General features: G+C 34.2%; 1 protein-coding gene across 1 annotated transcript; it reads right to left on the reverse strand.

Moving 5' to 3' along the window:
* Window positions 1-69: 69 nt before the first annotated feature.
* LOC145581006 (DNA (cytosine-5)-methyltransferase CMT3-like) lies at window positions 70-10956 on the reverse strand. The gene is made up of 21 exons (XM_081638083.1): window positions 9727-10956; window positions 8070-8104; window positions 7823-7925; window positions 6761-6865; window positions 6549-6668; window positions 5715-5808; window positions 4831-5036; window positions 4615-4680; window positions 4278-4526; window positions 3806-3864; window positions 3654-3720; window positions 3224-3553; window positions 2992-3060; window positions 2826-2915; window positions 2626-2713; window positions 2216-2325; window positions 2023-2127; window positions 1583-1626; window positions 1407-1476; window positions 1234-1337; window positions 70-468 (listed from the first exon to the last, which is right to left on the reverse strand). Exons 1-21 carry the CDS (start codon window positions 10888-10890, stop codon window positions 327-329), a joined length of 3420 nt encoding a protein of 1139 aa, XP_081494209.1. The 5' UTR covers window positions 10891-10956; the 3' UTR covers window positions 70-326.
* Window positions 10957-15156: the final 4200 nt, after the last annotated feature.

Genomic DNA, 15156 nt, shown 5'->3' on the forward strand with positions numbered 1-15156 from the left:
CAGCTTATGAATTACAAAGAGCCTACCCTAATGGGTGAACCTACCCTAATGGGCAATGCATACATTATTATTATTATTACTCCGTTACAGAAAAAGCTGCCCGGGCAATATGTTACAAAGGGATGCAGCTAGTGAGAGCTAAATTACACGATATAACTAATCTTTAAGGCACTGCATACGTTACCATTACCTGCCAAAGAAAAGGCTGCCCAGGCAAATATGTTACATTGTTACAAAGGAACACTAGGATCAAATAGCGGAAACATATGATGCAACTAATCTCATGCCAAATTCTGAGTGCTTCACTGATTTTATCAACATGACAGTCAGAGATGGCTTGAATAGGCAAATTTGGGTGGGAGGGTTAGAAGAGGTTCTTTGTCAGTAAGCTTCTGGGATGCCATCCCTAAAGCATAACCTAAGGCCTTAGCAACTGGAATAGCTACTGCGTTTCCCACTTGCCGGTACCTGTTGGAAACATAGAATATTGGTTAAAAACATAATTACTTGAAATATTCTCTACTAAATCGCTCTACGGAAGTTTATATGCATGACAGAAGGGGATAATTTATCATAGGGCCAAAATGATCTATCCTGCATTCCTAACCTCCTCACGCGGTCACACCCTCAACCCCCAAAAAAGGGTGAGAAGACACAGAGGGAATTAAAGAAGTAGCTAATAAAAGAATAGTCCAATTGTTCACCAGGCAGACAAGGACACATCCAAAATGATGAAAATCAGTGAATTTCGGGGGAAAAAAAAAAGGAAACTATCAAGTTGAGCACATTAATTAGGAACTTAGAATTAAGCACATGTGGATTGGGTGGGGGTTAATGATATTATGATTATCAAAACCACCTGACAACTGCAAACCTCAGACTCACGAGTTCCGAGTCTTCCAAGGAAATTTGGGGAGGTGGGGGAATTAGAGAGAGCATTGAGCTTGCAAAATCGTATCATAGAGAGGGGACCCCAAAGGGCCCAGGTGTAGCCTAAATCCCCCTCCCTCCCCAATCCCCACACAACAAAATCATATACAGGTTTTCCATATATTTAACTCGTTACTTGTAGATATACTAGCACCTGGTACACAACTTGTGTTTATTTATCAGTAAAATCCACACATCTTGGTCGAGAGAATAAATTCCAATTGAGAAATTGGCTTTAACATGATGATGATTATTTAAACATTTTTATCAAATAAATTACTCCGTATTACACAGCAGTCTCACCTTTTCTTGACAGTACCACAGAAGCGATAATTATCAGGAAAACCTTGCAGCCTTGCACACTCACGTACTGTAAGCACTCTATCTTGCTCGGGATGTAGTACTGCCTGTAATTTTTATTTGTCACAAGAATGCCACAATGATATTGCATGTAAGAACAGGGGAGAAGAAGGTACCTGGCTGTGGCAATTGGGGTAAGTGACTATAGTTGGCATTGTCTCATCCCACCAAAGTCTCGCAAATGGTCTGCAGATACAGCCAAACAGTTTTTGAGGTGCTACACAAATTCATATTTACAACAAGATATATTAGAGTAGACGAGCCAAACACGTCCACAAGAGACATATCTCACCTTTTAGATTTTCCTTGCTCAAATGTGAACGCATACTCTGGAACCTAGAACAGTACAAAAGAATCAAAATTATAGCTCAGTGTCTTCTAGCAAATTTATCAGATATACAAAATATCTCAGTTATAGCTCAGTATCTTCTTGCAAATTTATCAGATAATATCTCAGTTATAGCTCAGTATCTTCTTGCAAATTTATCAGATAATATCTCAGTTATAGCTCAGTATCTTCTTGCAAATTTATCAGATACATATTTCTTTTTTTTCTTTTTTATGCCATATCTACATTATCAGAATATATTTAAACTTTAATATTTTCCATTAATCTCTTTAATCTATTGTAAAAAAAACTTGGTAACCCTCATTACTGTTACTTTTATGGTCAAATGAACAAGCCTAAACTAGATGAGCACTTATCATAAACGAAGAAAACAGTTTATCTACCATTGGCCTTCCTGAAGGCAACATCACAGTTTCTAGCATTGGATCTCGCCGAACCACATTGTCATCTTCCACAATTACGCCAGGGAGATCCCTAAAATTTGCTCCCTAATGAAGATGATTGTTAGAAACTAGAAGCATTACAGATCATGACAATCTTAATATGGTTTAAAGCTAATAGTAAATGAGATCAAACCTTTCTTCGTGGAATATGGCATACTCGTATATAGTCATCCTCAAATAACTGATGGGGTCGATGATCATAGAGTAAAGCTTCTTCTGCTTTTGATGCAGAACAAATCATATCTAAACCCAAAAAAAAAAAAAAAAAAAAAAAAAAAAAAAAAAGGAGTACCAAGAAAAAAAGAAAACTAATTTAGGGAAAACCTTTTCCAAACGCTAAGCACATACTTTATATATATAAAAATATATGTATACACACAATATTGAAACTCCAAAAAGGTTATACAGAACAAGGACAAGGTGTCCTCACAAAGAAACTCAATAGAAACTACATACGGAGTATCTCTTTATGAAAAAACAGAAAACTGAGTGTCGGTGAAGGTAAAACATAGTCTGAGAGATTCAAAATAAGCAGAATGTTACCATATTTTGTTGACCTTATATACTTCTGAAACTCGGTCTCTGGAGGCCTACTATATGGCATTTCATCTGAAGATTCATAGTTTGTAACCTGCAATATCCAATTGTGGCAATCATTATTCGGTATTGAAGCTATCATCAAAATCCAAGATATAAACTACAAGAATAATATAAAAAATACAGAAATGAAATGAATTACTTACTGTAGGAAGATCTGAGATGGCATCACCCAGGAAAACAGCATCTTCTAGTTCAGGAGGTTGGGCACCCTCATCATAAGCTACAACATTCCGCTGCAATGTATTTTTTAGGATTTAAAACCTTATGCACTCCAACAATAATAGTCCAAGCTAAGTGAAATAATGATACCTCAAATTCTAATGGAGGCCAATATCTGACAACAACATCATGCGTAGGGAGTGGAAACTGCGGAAGTTCCTGCAAAAAGAAAAGCTTTTTCAGGACAGGACCAAACCAATCTGCTGTTATCGCATTTCTATAGCACTGTTTAAGTAGTAGAAAACATCTGGTACAGCAAATCAGATTCTCTTTTAAAAAAAGATTCCATGAAGATCGATGTTATAATGCTTAAATAGTTTACCTCACTAGGAAGAGCACCCCAAAAGAAGACACGCAAGCGAAATTGAGGAAGACCATAACTACCCGCAGCAATAATGCCAACTCTAGCTTGATAATTCATATGCACCAAACGACTTAATGCGTATCTTCCAAGTGAACCTTTGTCAAATCTTAAGATGTCCATCACATTTTCCATAAGAACAAACTTAGGCTTAAGATATTCAACTATGTCCATAAAAACAACTAGTTGACGATTTCTCTCATCAGTTAATGGGGCATCGACACTTCTGAATCGATTATACCCACTAACACCTTGACATGGAGGCCCTCCACATATGACATCTACATCACCCTGGCACACATTATGTCATAAAAAAATTAGGATATAAGAGTAAAACTTTTCAAACAATGGGTGAAAGAACGACATTTAGATGCTTTGATAAACAACTTACTGGGAGAGGCAATATTTTATTTTTGAACCCGTTTATGACAAATTCTTGTATTAACTCCTGACAATTACTGAAGAAATATACATAAATAAGTCGTGTGCATCTCAAAGTCATACCCAAACAACTTTCAAACTCAAACATGGTCATGAAGATACCTCAATCCCTCAATTGGTTCCCATGTATCATCACTTGGACCAAATCCTTTCCAACGCACCTAGAATAATAAAAGGAAAAACACCATTTTAAAAAATGTATAGCTATAAATAAAAGCTTGTCAGGTTAATCTGTGGACTGTACAGGGAACTCTTTTAGGCTCATTCATCTAATGATTTAAAAATTCTCCATGCCATCTTGCATATAAATTTCAAGAAAAAGATAAAACAATGATATTTAATAGCAATGTCTAATTAAATTAGATTCTAGAGCTGACTCATCATTCAAGAGTTGAGAGAAAATTGACAAGCTGTGCAGATGTTTCTGAATAAGGATATCAGTAACTTTATCCCACAAAATGATGTTTCTAAATGCTTGAATAGCGGAAACCTTGGTACAGCCTCAATTCTTCTTATTTACATATTTAATATACCATGATGAGTATTTAAAAGCCTTAATATCATTATCATTTACCTTAAATTTCAGCCCCTGCTTTCCTGATCCATCAGCATCGCCATAACTAATATCAACCAAGCTTAAAACCTCCAATTCATCAGCTGCATTGTCACTGTCTGGTTGAGCATCCGAATGGACTTCAGCTAATTCTGAAACCTCTTGTGCAGAAGGAAATGATTTTTGTGTCCCTTCAATGACAAACTTTTTGCACAGGCTCTCCCAGTGCTTTAACAACTCCAGAAAGTCATCAGCTGTTTCATTCTTAACCTATTTACAAGAAGAAACATGTCAATAACTACATCACGTAGGCACTTTAGCAGCCATATTTCTGGCAGTGGAATCACAATCTGCTTACTTGTACATTAGAATGATTTAATTTCAAGCTTTCGCAGGCTAGGCTGTCAGCATCAATCGCCCATCTCTGATTCAAAACACAAAGTTCAGCAATATCAATGCCTAAGTAAGGAATAAATATTTAGTCATTTTCAACCTTTCATACTAAAGTGTTTTTCCCTATTTATTCTTCATTAAAAAAAAAATTCTCTCTTTCTTAAATATGCTGATTAATTACCGTTACGAGATTAACACCAGAAAGTCCAGCGCCAATGCATAGCCCAGTCGACATTGCCCCACAACCAGCATAAAGATCTAACATGGATAATTCACCACTGTATGTTTCACAAATAGACGTATTCTCCACTACAGGGGAGCTGGTAAGGGAGAGGGCGGATTCATTGCAGCCAAGTGGCTGTAATACACAGCCCTCAATAAAATTTTCTGAAACAACACAATATAACTGATCAGCAACTCAGTGTCATTTGAACCAAATGGCATTCCAACAGATTCTAGCAATGATCAATAGCTATTACTTCAGGAATACGACTATAGGACAAAGAAAATAAGTTACCAGCAAAATAAGGTATGTGCAAAGTGACAATCAGAACTCGGTTTCTGTTTTTTTTTTTTTTTTGGAGAGAGAGAGATCCATAGGGTTTCTGGAGTCTTGATGCGTTGTAGATATTCCCCTTAACAAACTGAGTTTTAAAACATTGTCAAAGTAAAGGTCATAACTTCTTGGTTCTTGTTTATTAATTGATATAGGTAATTAGGTATATACAACAAGTCAGAAAAAAATTTGTTACGGTGAGCACAAAACTGAACTATGGTAATCACATGTTCACATCAGACAGAAACTGCAATTTAGAGTTAAAGAATCATATAAATCAATAAATAGAATCCATTAGAGCAATGTTCCCCCAAAGTAAAAAGAAAAAACAGATAAGCCAATAATACAACTTTCTACAATCACCAGCCCTAGTTATGACCTGAGAGACACAAAGAGGCATTGGGCATTCGGTACAATATGGAAAGAAGAAATCAGCTATTAATAATTAACCTGGTATAAGTTGTGATAGAAACTTAAATTAAGAAATATGACCACAAAGAGTATCTTACCTCTAGGCAAGTTGCGGAAAGTTGAGTACTCCAAACAGTATTCCATATCATAATAGAAGTCCGATGGTTCAACAGAACTTGAATTCAAGTTTAACTACAAAGCCATAGAAAAGTAAAGGGGTAAATGTAAGATTTAACATTGAGAAGTAGAAACACGAGAAACTTGTGTTGAGGAACAATTATATTGGCAAATGAAACTCTACCGATAATTAAATACTATTCCCTGCGTCCCATAATATAGTTCCTCTTTTCCTATTTTGGAGAACCACAATGTTGTTCCTGTTTCCATTTTTGAATAGTATGTAAAGACTATTATACCCTCACCTTTTTAACTTTATTCATTGTACTTCCTAATTTACCCTTGAATTTTGCACATGTCTGTACTTTTTTCCTCTTTCTCTCTCTAACTTTTGTGTATGATTGTACTTTTCACTTTTATTAATGTACTTTATCCACTTTCTTCTTCTATTTCTTATATAGCGTGAAAAAACACAAATAAGAACTATAATATGGGACGGAGGGAGTACAATACTCCTTTAGTTTTTTCCAGTTTGTTCAGTTTGACTTTCACAATGGCTAACACACAACTTTGACCATAAAATAATTTAATTATCTATAATAAAAATATTATAAATAGTTGATTCTTTGAAAGTAATATATATAAACTCTAATAAGATCCCATACGACTACAATAATCACAAACGAAAGTCGAAGGACGAAGGGGTGTGTGAATAGTGCCAAAACGAACACTGAGTTAAATAAAAATAAAGGTAGTAAAATACGGAGTACTTTATTAAGTATAAGTAAGTAAATAAAAAAGGAGATGATGATAACCTGAGATGACACTTGTATCACTTTCAATTTAGAGATTATACAAGCTAACACATTGTCATTCATAATACATGAATAAAATATGCGCTTCTTGTCATGGAATTTAGCGGCTTCATTCATCACCTGGAACAGATACCGAGATCAGATGGTTTGTACTTTACACCAAAAAAAATACTTATAAAAAATATGAACACCAAAATGATTGTAATATCCACCGTATCCTCAGGTTTGTAGAACCACTGGGCCCTGAAATATTCTTCTCCTTCTGTTGTTTGAAATAATTCCACAATCCTTCCAATATGTTTTTGTGTTCCCTCACCCTGAAATAGGTCCAACATGTACACAATTTATCGATACCACATGACATAATTACATGAATTACCAGAAACTTGTTTCCTTCCTCAGAAAATTCTGATTGCTCACACAGAGTACGATGATTTGCACAGATTTCCTAAAATAAATAAATGTTAACCTTATTCTTTGCACAATGTATATCCAAATTTAGATTGCAAGTTTCGATGTCTTAGTGCACAATAATCTGACAAAAAGCATAATTGTGGAAATTGCAATTCAAGATTATTGAACTTTCCTATTCTAAAGACCCTTTTGTCTCATAACTCCTATAGATTAGTTTGGTTTGCTAAAAACAAACAATTGAGTTTTACAACACCCACACTCCTCATTCATTATATATGCAACAATGCAAAGATGGCAGTCTCACTCCCACCTAAGGGTGAAATCATTTAAGTTCATTCAAGAGGGGGTGCTATTACATAAGTCATAATACCCATTTGAGATGTCCCATATTAAGTGGTATTCCTCTCTAAATTTTCTCTATAGTTGGACACCACACCCACCAACTAATTTCTCTCAACTACTGCAATCTCCGCATCATTTCTCTACGTAACATTTATTTAAGGGATGACATTGGTAACTGTTTAATCAACTCCTAGGGGTGTGGCAATTGGATTAACAAAATTTTGCCTAGGAGCACTAGGACTAATTCTAAAAAACATGCAGTTTGGAATAAATTTATCCAAATTGAAGGTGGTTTTTAGCTTGATCTTGCACGTTTTCAGCCACAGAAGAAAGGTGAACAGTCAAAGTGAATGATCTAATTAAGTTTAAGCATAACAAATTTCTGTTGTGCAAACAGTCAATTTTTTATTTATTGATTGCATCTGTGAAATACCCTCTGACCTCTGGTAGAATAGCCTGTGTTCAAAAGAGCAGGAATAGAAGAGAAAAAAAAGAAAACATATTAGCCAGAAGCTCACCCTTATTAAAGCACAATCTCCTAGTCGAAATATGCACCCTTTTATCTGTGCTTGGGTATAATGACATTTCACTTCTAGCATTGGTTCATCCTCTTCCGTATCGCTGCAGGGATCAACAAAATTAGAGGATATCATCATCAAAAAGATCATTACATATTGAGCATAGAAGCACAAAAGTTAATGCAACCACAGAATACAAGAAAACAGGAGACTGTAATCACAGAAACAAGTATAAATAGTCACGCACTTTCCTGTAAAACTTCGGCTGTTAATTCTTCTATTCTGCATAGCTTCAAAGCATCCAAATTTTAGAACTGGGTGCAAATGCTAAATATGAATAAACATGAAAAGCAAATAAAGCATCTACTTGGATTATGCACAATTGCACAACTTAATTTTATCACTGAATTAAACAATTAGAGGTTTACTCTAGACAAGTAGAGAGGTTGTATACTTTGTCATAATAAGCTAAGATAGAAGAAGGATTCTCACAAACTTATCAAAAACGAGGTATCTTTACTTTTAAGAAGCAAACTGATGATAGAATGACAAGAATCTCCATTGTGTCAAGGTACTTAGCCCCCCAGTTAATCATCAGAATTCTTACTCTAGGAACACATTGCTAAGCTAATAACCCTGCTCACCCAAACCAAAAGAAATAGAAAGGTGAAAGGGAGAAATATAGCAACAAGTGGAACGAGGAGTGAACATTTCAGCTGCATGCAAACCCTGCCACAGAGTTATTGCACCAGAGAAAGGGCAACCTATTCACTGGTTTATAATTTATATATTTAATATCGGATTGTGTGTTAAGCTAAAAAGTCAACTTGGTATTAACACGGTTAAATTATATAGGTCTATCTTCAACCTTTACTTTTAGTGAACCAACTGGTCACCAAGCCATGATCACATGCTCTGCACAGCACCATGTTGGCATTCTGGGAAAAGGAGTGGAGCTAAACTTTATGAGCCTTATTCTCCTCTAACAAAGATATACACAGCATGATACGATGCAAAGTAAAGGATCCGCTCCCATTAATCACCAATCCAAATTCAATTACTAGAATAGGGTTGGAGTAAAGTTTCGGGTTTTTAATGATTTTAAACTAATACAATCCATGATCCAAATTAAAATAATACTATATATTTATAAAATTATTGGAATAGAATTTACTAGATTATTAACGTTTTATGATTTTTACTTGGATAATTGAACATGTTAAAAGTTGGAGTTGTGCTTAGATGATTGAACATGTTAAAAGTTAGAGTTGTGTGTTGGTAAGCGTGAAACTTCAATTGTTGCAATAATTAAAAAACGGAGGAGGTATATAACTTATAACCTAACTCATATACCTATAAGGCTATAATCTTGAAGACTAGGTATAATTTGCACCCCATCTCGTTTAGCTATACTTTGAAGAATTGGATATACTATTTGAGTCAAAAAAGTCATCAAAAATTAGGGGTATTATGGTAAAATATGAGTTGAATTTTGAAAAAAAAAACAAATTTTGACATGTAAATTGAACCAAAATATCCCAATTAAAGGTTGGATGACTAAATCCAACTCTAAACATTAAAGGGTTTTTTACTTTCCTTTGAGGGTTTAGAGAACTACAAATGGCATTGATGCATCCCAATTATAGGAAATTGGTTATTGTTTAGCTGGACCACGATGCATGAACACTTAGTGTACATAGAATATTCTCTTTCTTCTAATGTTGTAGGACTAATATCCCATTAGCGGGAAATCTATGGTAAAGTCAAGAGATACACTAGATAAGGAAAATATTCTACATATATATAACTTTGGTCCATGTTAAACTCAAAAGATTCTTAAAGCAAGCCATTAGAATCATGCAAGTAAAAAAAAGCAAGAGAAATAGATAATGAGTGAAGATGACCTTCAATTTGTAACGCCAGCCCCATTTCTCAAGAGCCTCCTCCTCAGAAACCGGCTCCCCGACGAAGAAGCAATCCTCCCTTCTTCCACACACTTTAACTTTAACTTGACTCGCCTTCGGCTCTTCTTTTGGTGCTTTGTTCTTCTTTTTCTTTGCCTTCTTTAAAGAAAACCCAAATTCAAATTCATCACATTCATCATCTACCGCCAAAGAAGATGGCAATCCTCTCGGCGAACGTCCCAAAACCCTATCTTCCTCCATTTTCCCCAAATTCTCCGGCGATACTAAGCTCGGAGATTCCGTCCCCAACTCTCCTTCATTTTCCTCACATTCCACCGATTTTATCAGCTTCAATGGCGTCTTTTTCCCCAATTTCACTTCAATTCCAACGATTATCTCCGATTCTGAACCCAAAAACCTAGGTGATCGTCTCATCACCTGATCGTCCTTAATTTTCCCCAATTTTTCCACGCTTGGAGATTTCACCTCCGATTTTCTGTCACTTAATACTGATTTCACTAGCTTTAATGCCGCTTTCTTCCCTGATTTACCTCCAATTTCGACGACTTCCTCCGAATTCGAAGCTGAAACCCTAGGTGATCGTCTCAACACTTTATCTTCCTCAATTTCCCCCAAATTTCCCGGCAATAGCAACAATCTCGGAGATTCAATCAGCTTCAATGGCGACTTTTTCCCTAATTTCACATCAATTTTAACGCTCAACTCCGATTTCGAAGCCGAAAACCTCGGCGACCGCCTCACAGACTCTCGATCAACCAACTCACGCTTCCTCTTACCACCATTAACAGCTGAATCAGAGCTCAAACTCAAAGCTAACTTCCTCGATTCCGGACTTCTCATCGTCTTTCCATTGGATTTTGACGACAATGTAGAAGCAGAACCATTACAATTCCCAGATTGAACAACACCATTGAACCTCGGTGACCGTCTTACAGGCGAAGAAGACGGAGATTTCAGCAAGAGAAGCTTAGTAGTTTTAGGGTGATGAACTTTGAGAGGTTGAGGAGTATAATGTGAGTCATTGTCGAGTGATTCAAGAACAGGGTCTGATCTAGAATTATCATGCAATGTGAGAGCTAGTTGATGGGATTTGGGAGGAGAGAGAAAAAGTCTGGGAGATCTTCTTCTGAGAGATTCATGCATTTTGAAGTTTTTTCTGGGGAAGATTTGGAGGAAGGAAGAAGATGGAGATGGAGGAGAGAGAGTGGGGTTTAAGGAGGGAGGTTGGAAATTTGAAATGGGTGATACACTGATACTGGTAATTGGTAATTGGTAATTGGTAAATGGTAAATGGTTTAGGTGAAAGAGAGTGATGAGTGCAGAGATTTTGTCTGCCACTGAGCAAGAACTAAGGCATGGGAGTTGAGTTGAGCTTTCTTGTTTCCAAGATATTGCAAGGTGTATCTTAGACAAAAGATGATGAGCTATTAGACTAGAGCCGTAGAGGTGACCAAAAATTATCATATTTCATTATTTTGTGTCTAAACTCTAAAGTCACAAAAAAAAAAAAAAAAAGCGGGCTTGTTGGGCCAAAGGTGCCTTTTGGAGTCAGATTCGGGTTTTATACTAATAATGTGTTTCTAGATTTGTCCAAACTCGCCCTATTTTCGGGTCAGGCTGATGTTGATCATCTCTATATTAGAGTGTGTTACATTGAAACATTTGGTATGAAGGATAGAGATAAAAAAAAAAAAAAAAAAAAATAAGGATAGAGAATTTTATTGAATGAGATAAGGATAAAATTAGGTGTAGGATAACTAACAAGATAACTAATATACCCTTAATAACTATTCTTTTTTTCATTAAGGTCTTGATATGTTGTTTCAATTATAGTTTCTATCCTTCCCCTCTAGGTATAGAATTTGAGAGATTGGTTTTTTTTTTTTTTTCATCCCGCTCTATACTTGTTTGTTGTTTCTGTGATTACATTCTCATGTTTTCTTGTAGTATGTGGTTGCATTAACTTTTGTGCTTCTATGCTCAATATGTAATTTGTAGTATAATCCTTATCTCTCTCCTTTTATTCCTCTAAGCAAACATGTTGCATAAGTACAACAAATCTGGTATTTTTATTATTAATTATTATTATTATTATTATTATTATTATTATTATTATGTTATGAAATATTTGTGGATATCCATTATTCCGGAACAATCTAGATCTAGGGTTTATATTCTTATCCAATTAAACCCTAATATATTGTATGTATATATACACCTTATCATATGGAATAATATACACAGATTAATTCTCTCTCAATCTCTCATCTTTTTCCCCATTATTTCACAACACGTTATCAGCACCATAGATCTCTCTCAAAGTGACAAATTGAATGGAATATAAATCCAAATTTTGTGATTTGCATCTTGCGTGCAATTATGTTACTTGAATTATAGTTTTGTTTAATTTCAAAATTCACAACAAGATTAATGGTTGGACCATATTCTTGTTGGAATTACATGATCTGTGTTCGACCATATTCCTTTAATGGAATTAAGTGGGTTGCGGTCTCCTCGTGGCGTATGTGAGATGTGACTAATCTAGAAAGTGAACATATTAAGAATAGAGAATCCTCAATTGCTACAACGAGATCCGTATCAGGAAAGTTTTTCCTCTACTTATTATTTTCGTAACCATATTGTATATACTGTATATGTTAATTATGTTACGAAAGTTTCGTATTTTATTCGTTGTTTTGTTTTGCAATGTCGAAATTAAATTAGTACTCCTAAATGCTTGCCACATAAACTGTCGAATAATATACCCATATCAGTGAAACAAGTCTGGCATGACACTAATTGGTTTAATATTGTTTGACTTGTTATATATATGTAGTATGTTGTAGAGTATTATCTATAGTGCTTATAAGACAAATTCTCATCACTCTATTATCCCCTAATAATGGTGGTTTTGGTTAAGACTTCATTCATAATTTATGATGGGAATATTATATATATTTTTTGATGGAGTAAAGTACTTGTTTGATTTTCCTCGTTAATTGCACCACGACAAATTATTTCCGATTAGAATAAAATTATTCTTGAACATATAATCTAAGTGATTTGATAAATTTCTTTTATGTACCCGATTGAATTGTGTTAATCTACTATGAGAATCAGATCCGTTTTAAATGAGTATTATACTATTATCACATGTTTAGCATCATGGATACAATTATGTGAAGTTATATATCGTTTGATTTGATTTGCAAAATATTTCAATAGCATGAATTTTTTACGTATTATATGATTTTGTAATGAATTGTTTATTAATTATGGATCACCAAAGCTCTAAGCACCAATCAAATTACTGTTAAAATTAAGCTAAGAAAAGCCGATTAAAATCTACTATGCGATTAGTGTATTAGCGGTGTTGGTTGAGTTTTGACAGGAGGTATCATGAAGTCATTATGTTTAACAGGGAAGTTCCTTATTTCATTTATTATATTGAATTTATTTTCACAAAATATACAAGTACTTATTATGGCCTTTTAATACATGTTACTTCGTATATATTTATGACGTACTCCGTATTGTTTTGTTATGTTATGTGGGGTTTGATAATTTGATTATGGGTTTGACCGTATGATTATAATTAAAAAATAGTAACTCACCTTGGTGAGTGTGTTCTATGATAGCTTATTTGTTTGTGGTACTTGTTGATTTACAGTTCCTTTGATTCTTCTAATACTTATTTAACTGCATCAACTATATGTCTCCCCATTGATGTTGAGTTATTGATTTGCTGAAGAGAACAAATTATGAAAAATAGATCTAATAATAACTACACACATATGGGTTAGAAACCTTCTGGAACAATCTAAAAATGTCTAATGGTTTTGAAAGTATGTTGACTGGATTATTCTCCGTTCACAAAACTAATGTGTTCCTATATATGTCATGAAATCTCTTGATTATTGAAGAATTAACAAGTATATATTTTTTATATATATATAAAATTCATGGTAAAGTTCATAATTATTTGAGCAAAGAATAGTGTTATGAGTTCAAGAAATTAATTAAACATGCTATTTTGAGCAAATTACTTGAAGAATGTTTTATGCCCATAGTTTACCGAATTTTCAACATAAAGATGAATATAATTGGGCAGGAGAAACAAGTAAGAGTTTTATAAGAATATTTTTCTTTGCTTGATACATGACATTACCAAAAGGATTTATGGTTTGAGTGCAAGGGATTTCAAGGTTGTTGGATAATTAAGATTTATTTCATATCCCCATATGCAACGATTAGGGGGAGATATTATTCATTTCGTTATTATATATAATCCTTGCACATGAATTGTATGATATATTGATGGTCAGTATTGCATACATTTGCTTTAATATCAATGTCAATAATTTATTTAATAAAAGCGACCATACCATCCCGAAGATGGATGTAAATAAATGAATGCCATTAATCATTACTGGTTGTAAATGCTCCAATTAAAATTATTGTCCCAGAAGGACAACATCTGTTAATAATGAAACCTAAAGCACGTCTGAAGCATTGTAGTCCAATAGATTAAAAATAAATAAATAAATAAATACGAACCTTCAGAAAAGGAATGGAGCAACTATTGACAATGACAATTTGAGGAAAAGATAAATCCCATTACATTTCTAGAATAAAATTATTTTTAGTAAAATCAATATGTGAGATTAGTTGATTGTCTTGCTAATTGTATAAAGAAACACATGTTGGTGTTCTAATATTATATCACATTCATAGTCATGCAAAATTTGATAAAATGATCACTAGTGTTAAAAAACTGACCAGAGTTCAAATTTAGAGAAGTGATTGGATGTGATAATTAAATTAGGCCATCAGGGTTTAAAAATTACCCGTTATGGAAACCTGAAGTTTCGTTTGATAATGTGCTGACGCTCTCTCAATGACAAATATATGAAATGAATTGAATGGCAAGACATAACATTGAGATTGAGCTATATTTGGATTCTGATTCATATTAATTTGTATAAATGAAAATTTCAAGGGTTAATAAGTTTTGATTTTTTTTATATAAAAGAGTAATAGGTGACCAGAAGTTCACCAAAATATCGTATATATCATTGTAAACTATCAGAGAACTAGAAGCTCACCAAATACATTATTTAAGGCTTTAAAGATCCAGAAGATCACCAAATACATTATTTAAGGCTTTAAAGATCCAGAAGATCACCAAATACATTATTTAAGGCTTTAAAGATCCAGAAGATCACCATCTAGTAGAATTACAAGCAAGTGATCTATGCTTGTATAACAATTCTTTTGATTGGGGCTATTATATGTCAGCACATAAGAAATTGGAAAATAATAGAAAACGTACAACTGCACAACACATGTCTCCCCATTGACATTGTTTTCCAGAAGATATTATGAAAAAGGTAATATATAATAAATACA

This window comes from Chenopodium album, chromosome 2 (assembly GCF_948465745.1).
Source record: "Chenopodium album chromosome 2, dcCheAlbu1.1, whole genome shotgun sequence".
Classification (NCBI taxonomy): Eukaryota; Viridiplantae; Streptophyta; class Magnoliopsida; order Caryophyllales; family Amaranthaceae; genus Chenopodium; species Chenopodium album.

What these genes read in the sequence shown, in the direction of transcription:
- LOC145581006 (XM_081638083.1), bottom strand. Translation starts at nt 10,890, where the DNA reads ATGCATGAATCTCTCAGAAGAAGATCTCCCAGACTTTTTCTCTCTCCT. An exon ending in GGGGTGCTCTTCCTAGTGAG is followed by an intron (nt 3,061 to 3,223) that starts GTAAACTATTTA and finishes TTCTTTTTGCAG; the next exon opens with GAACTTCCGCAGTTTCCACT. An exon ending in TATAAGGTCAACAAAATATG is followed by an intron (nt 2,326 to 2,625) that starts GTAACATTCTGC and finishes TTTTGGGTTTAG; the next exon opens with ATATGATTTGTTCTGCATCA.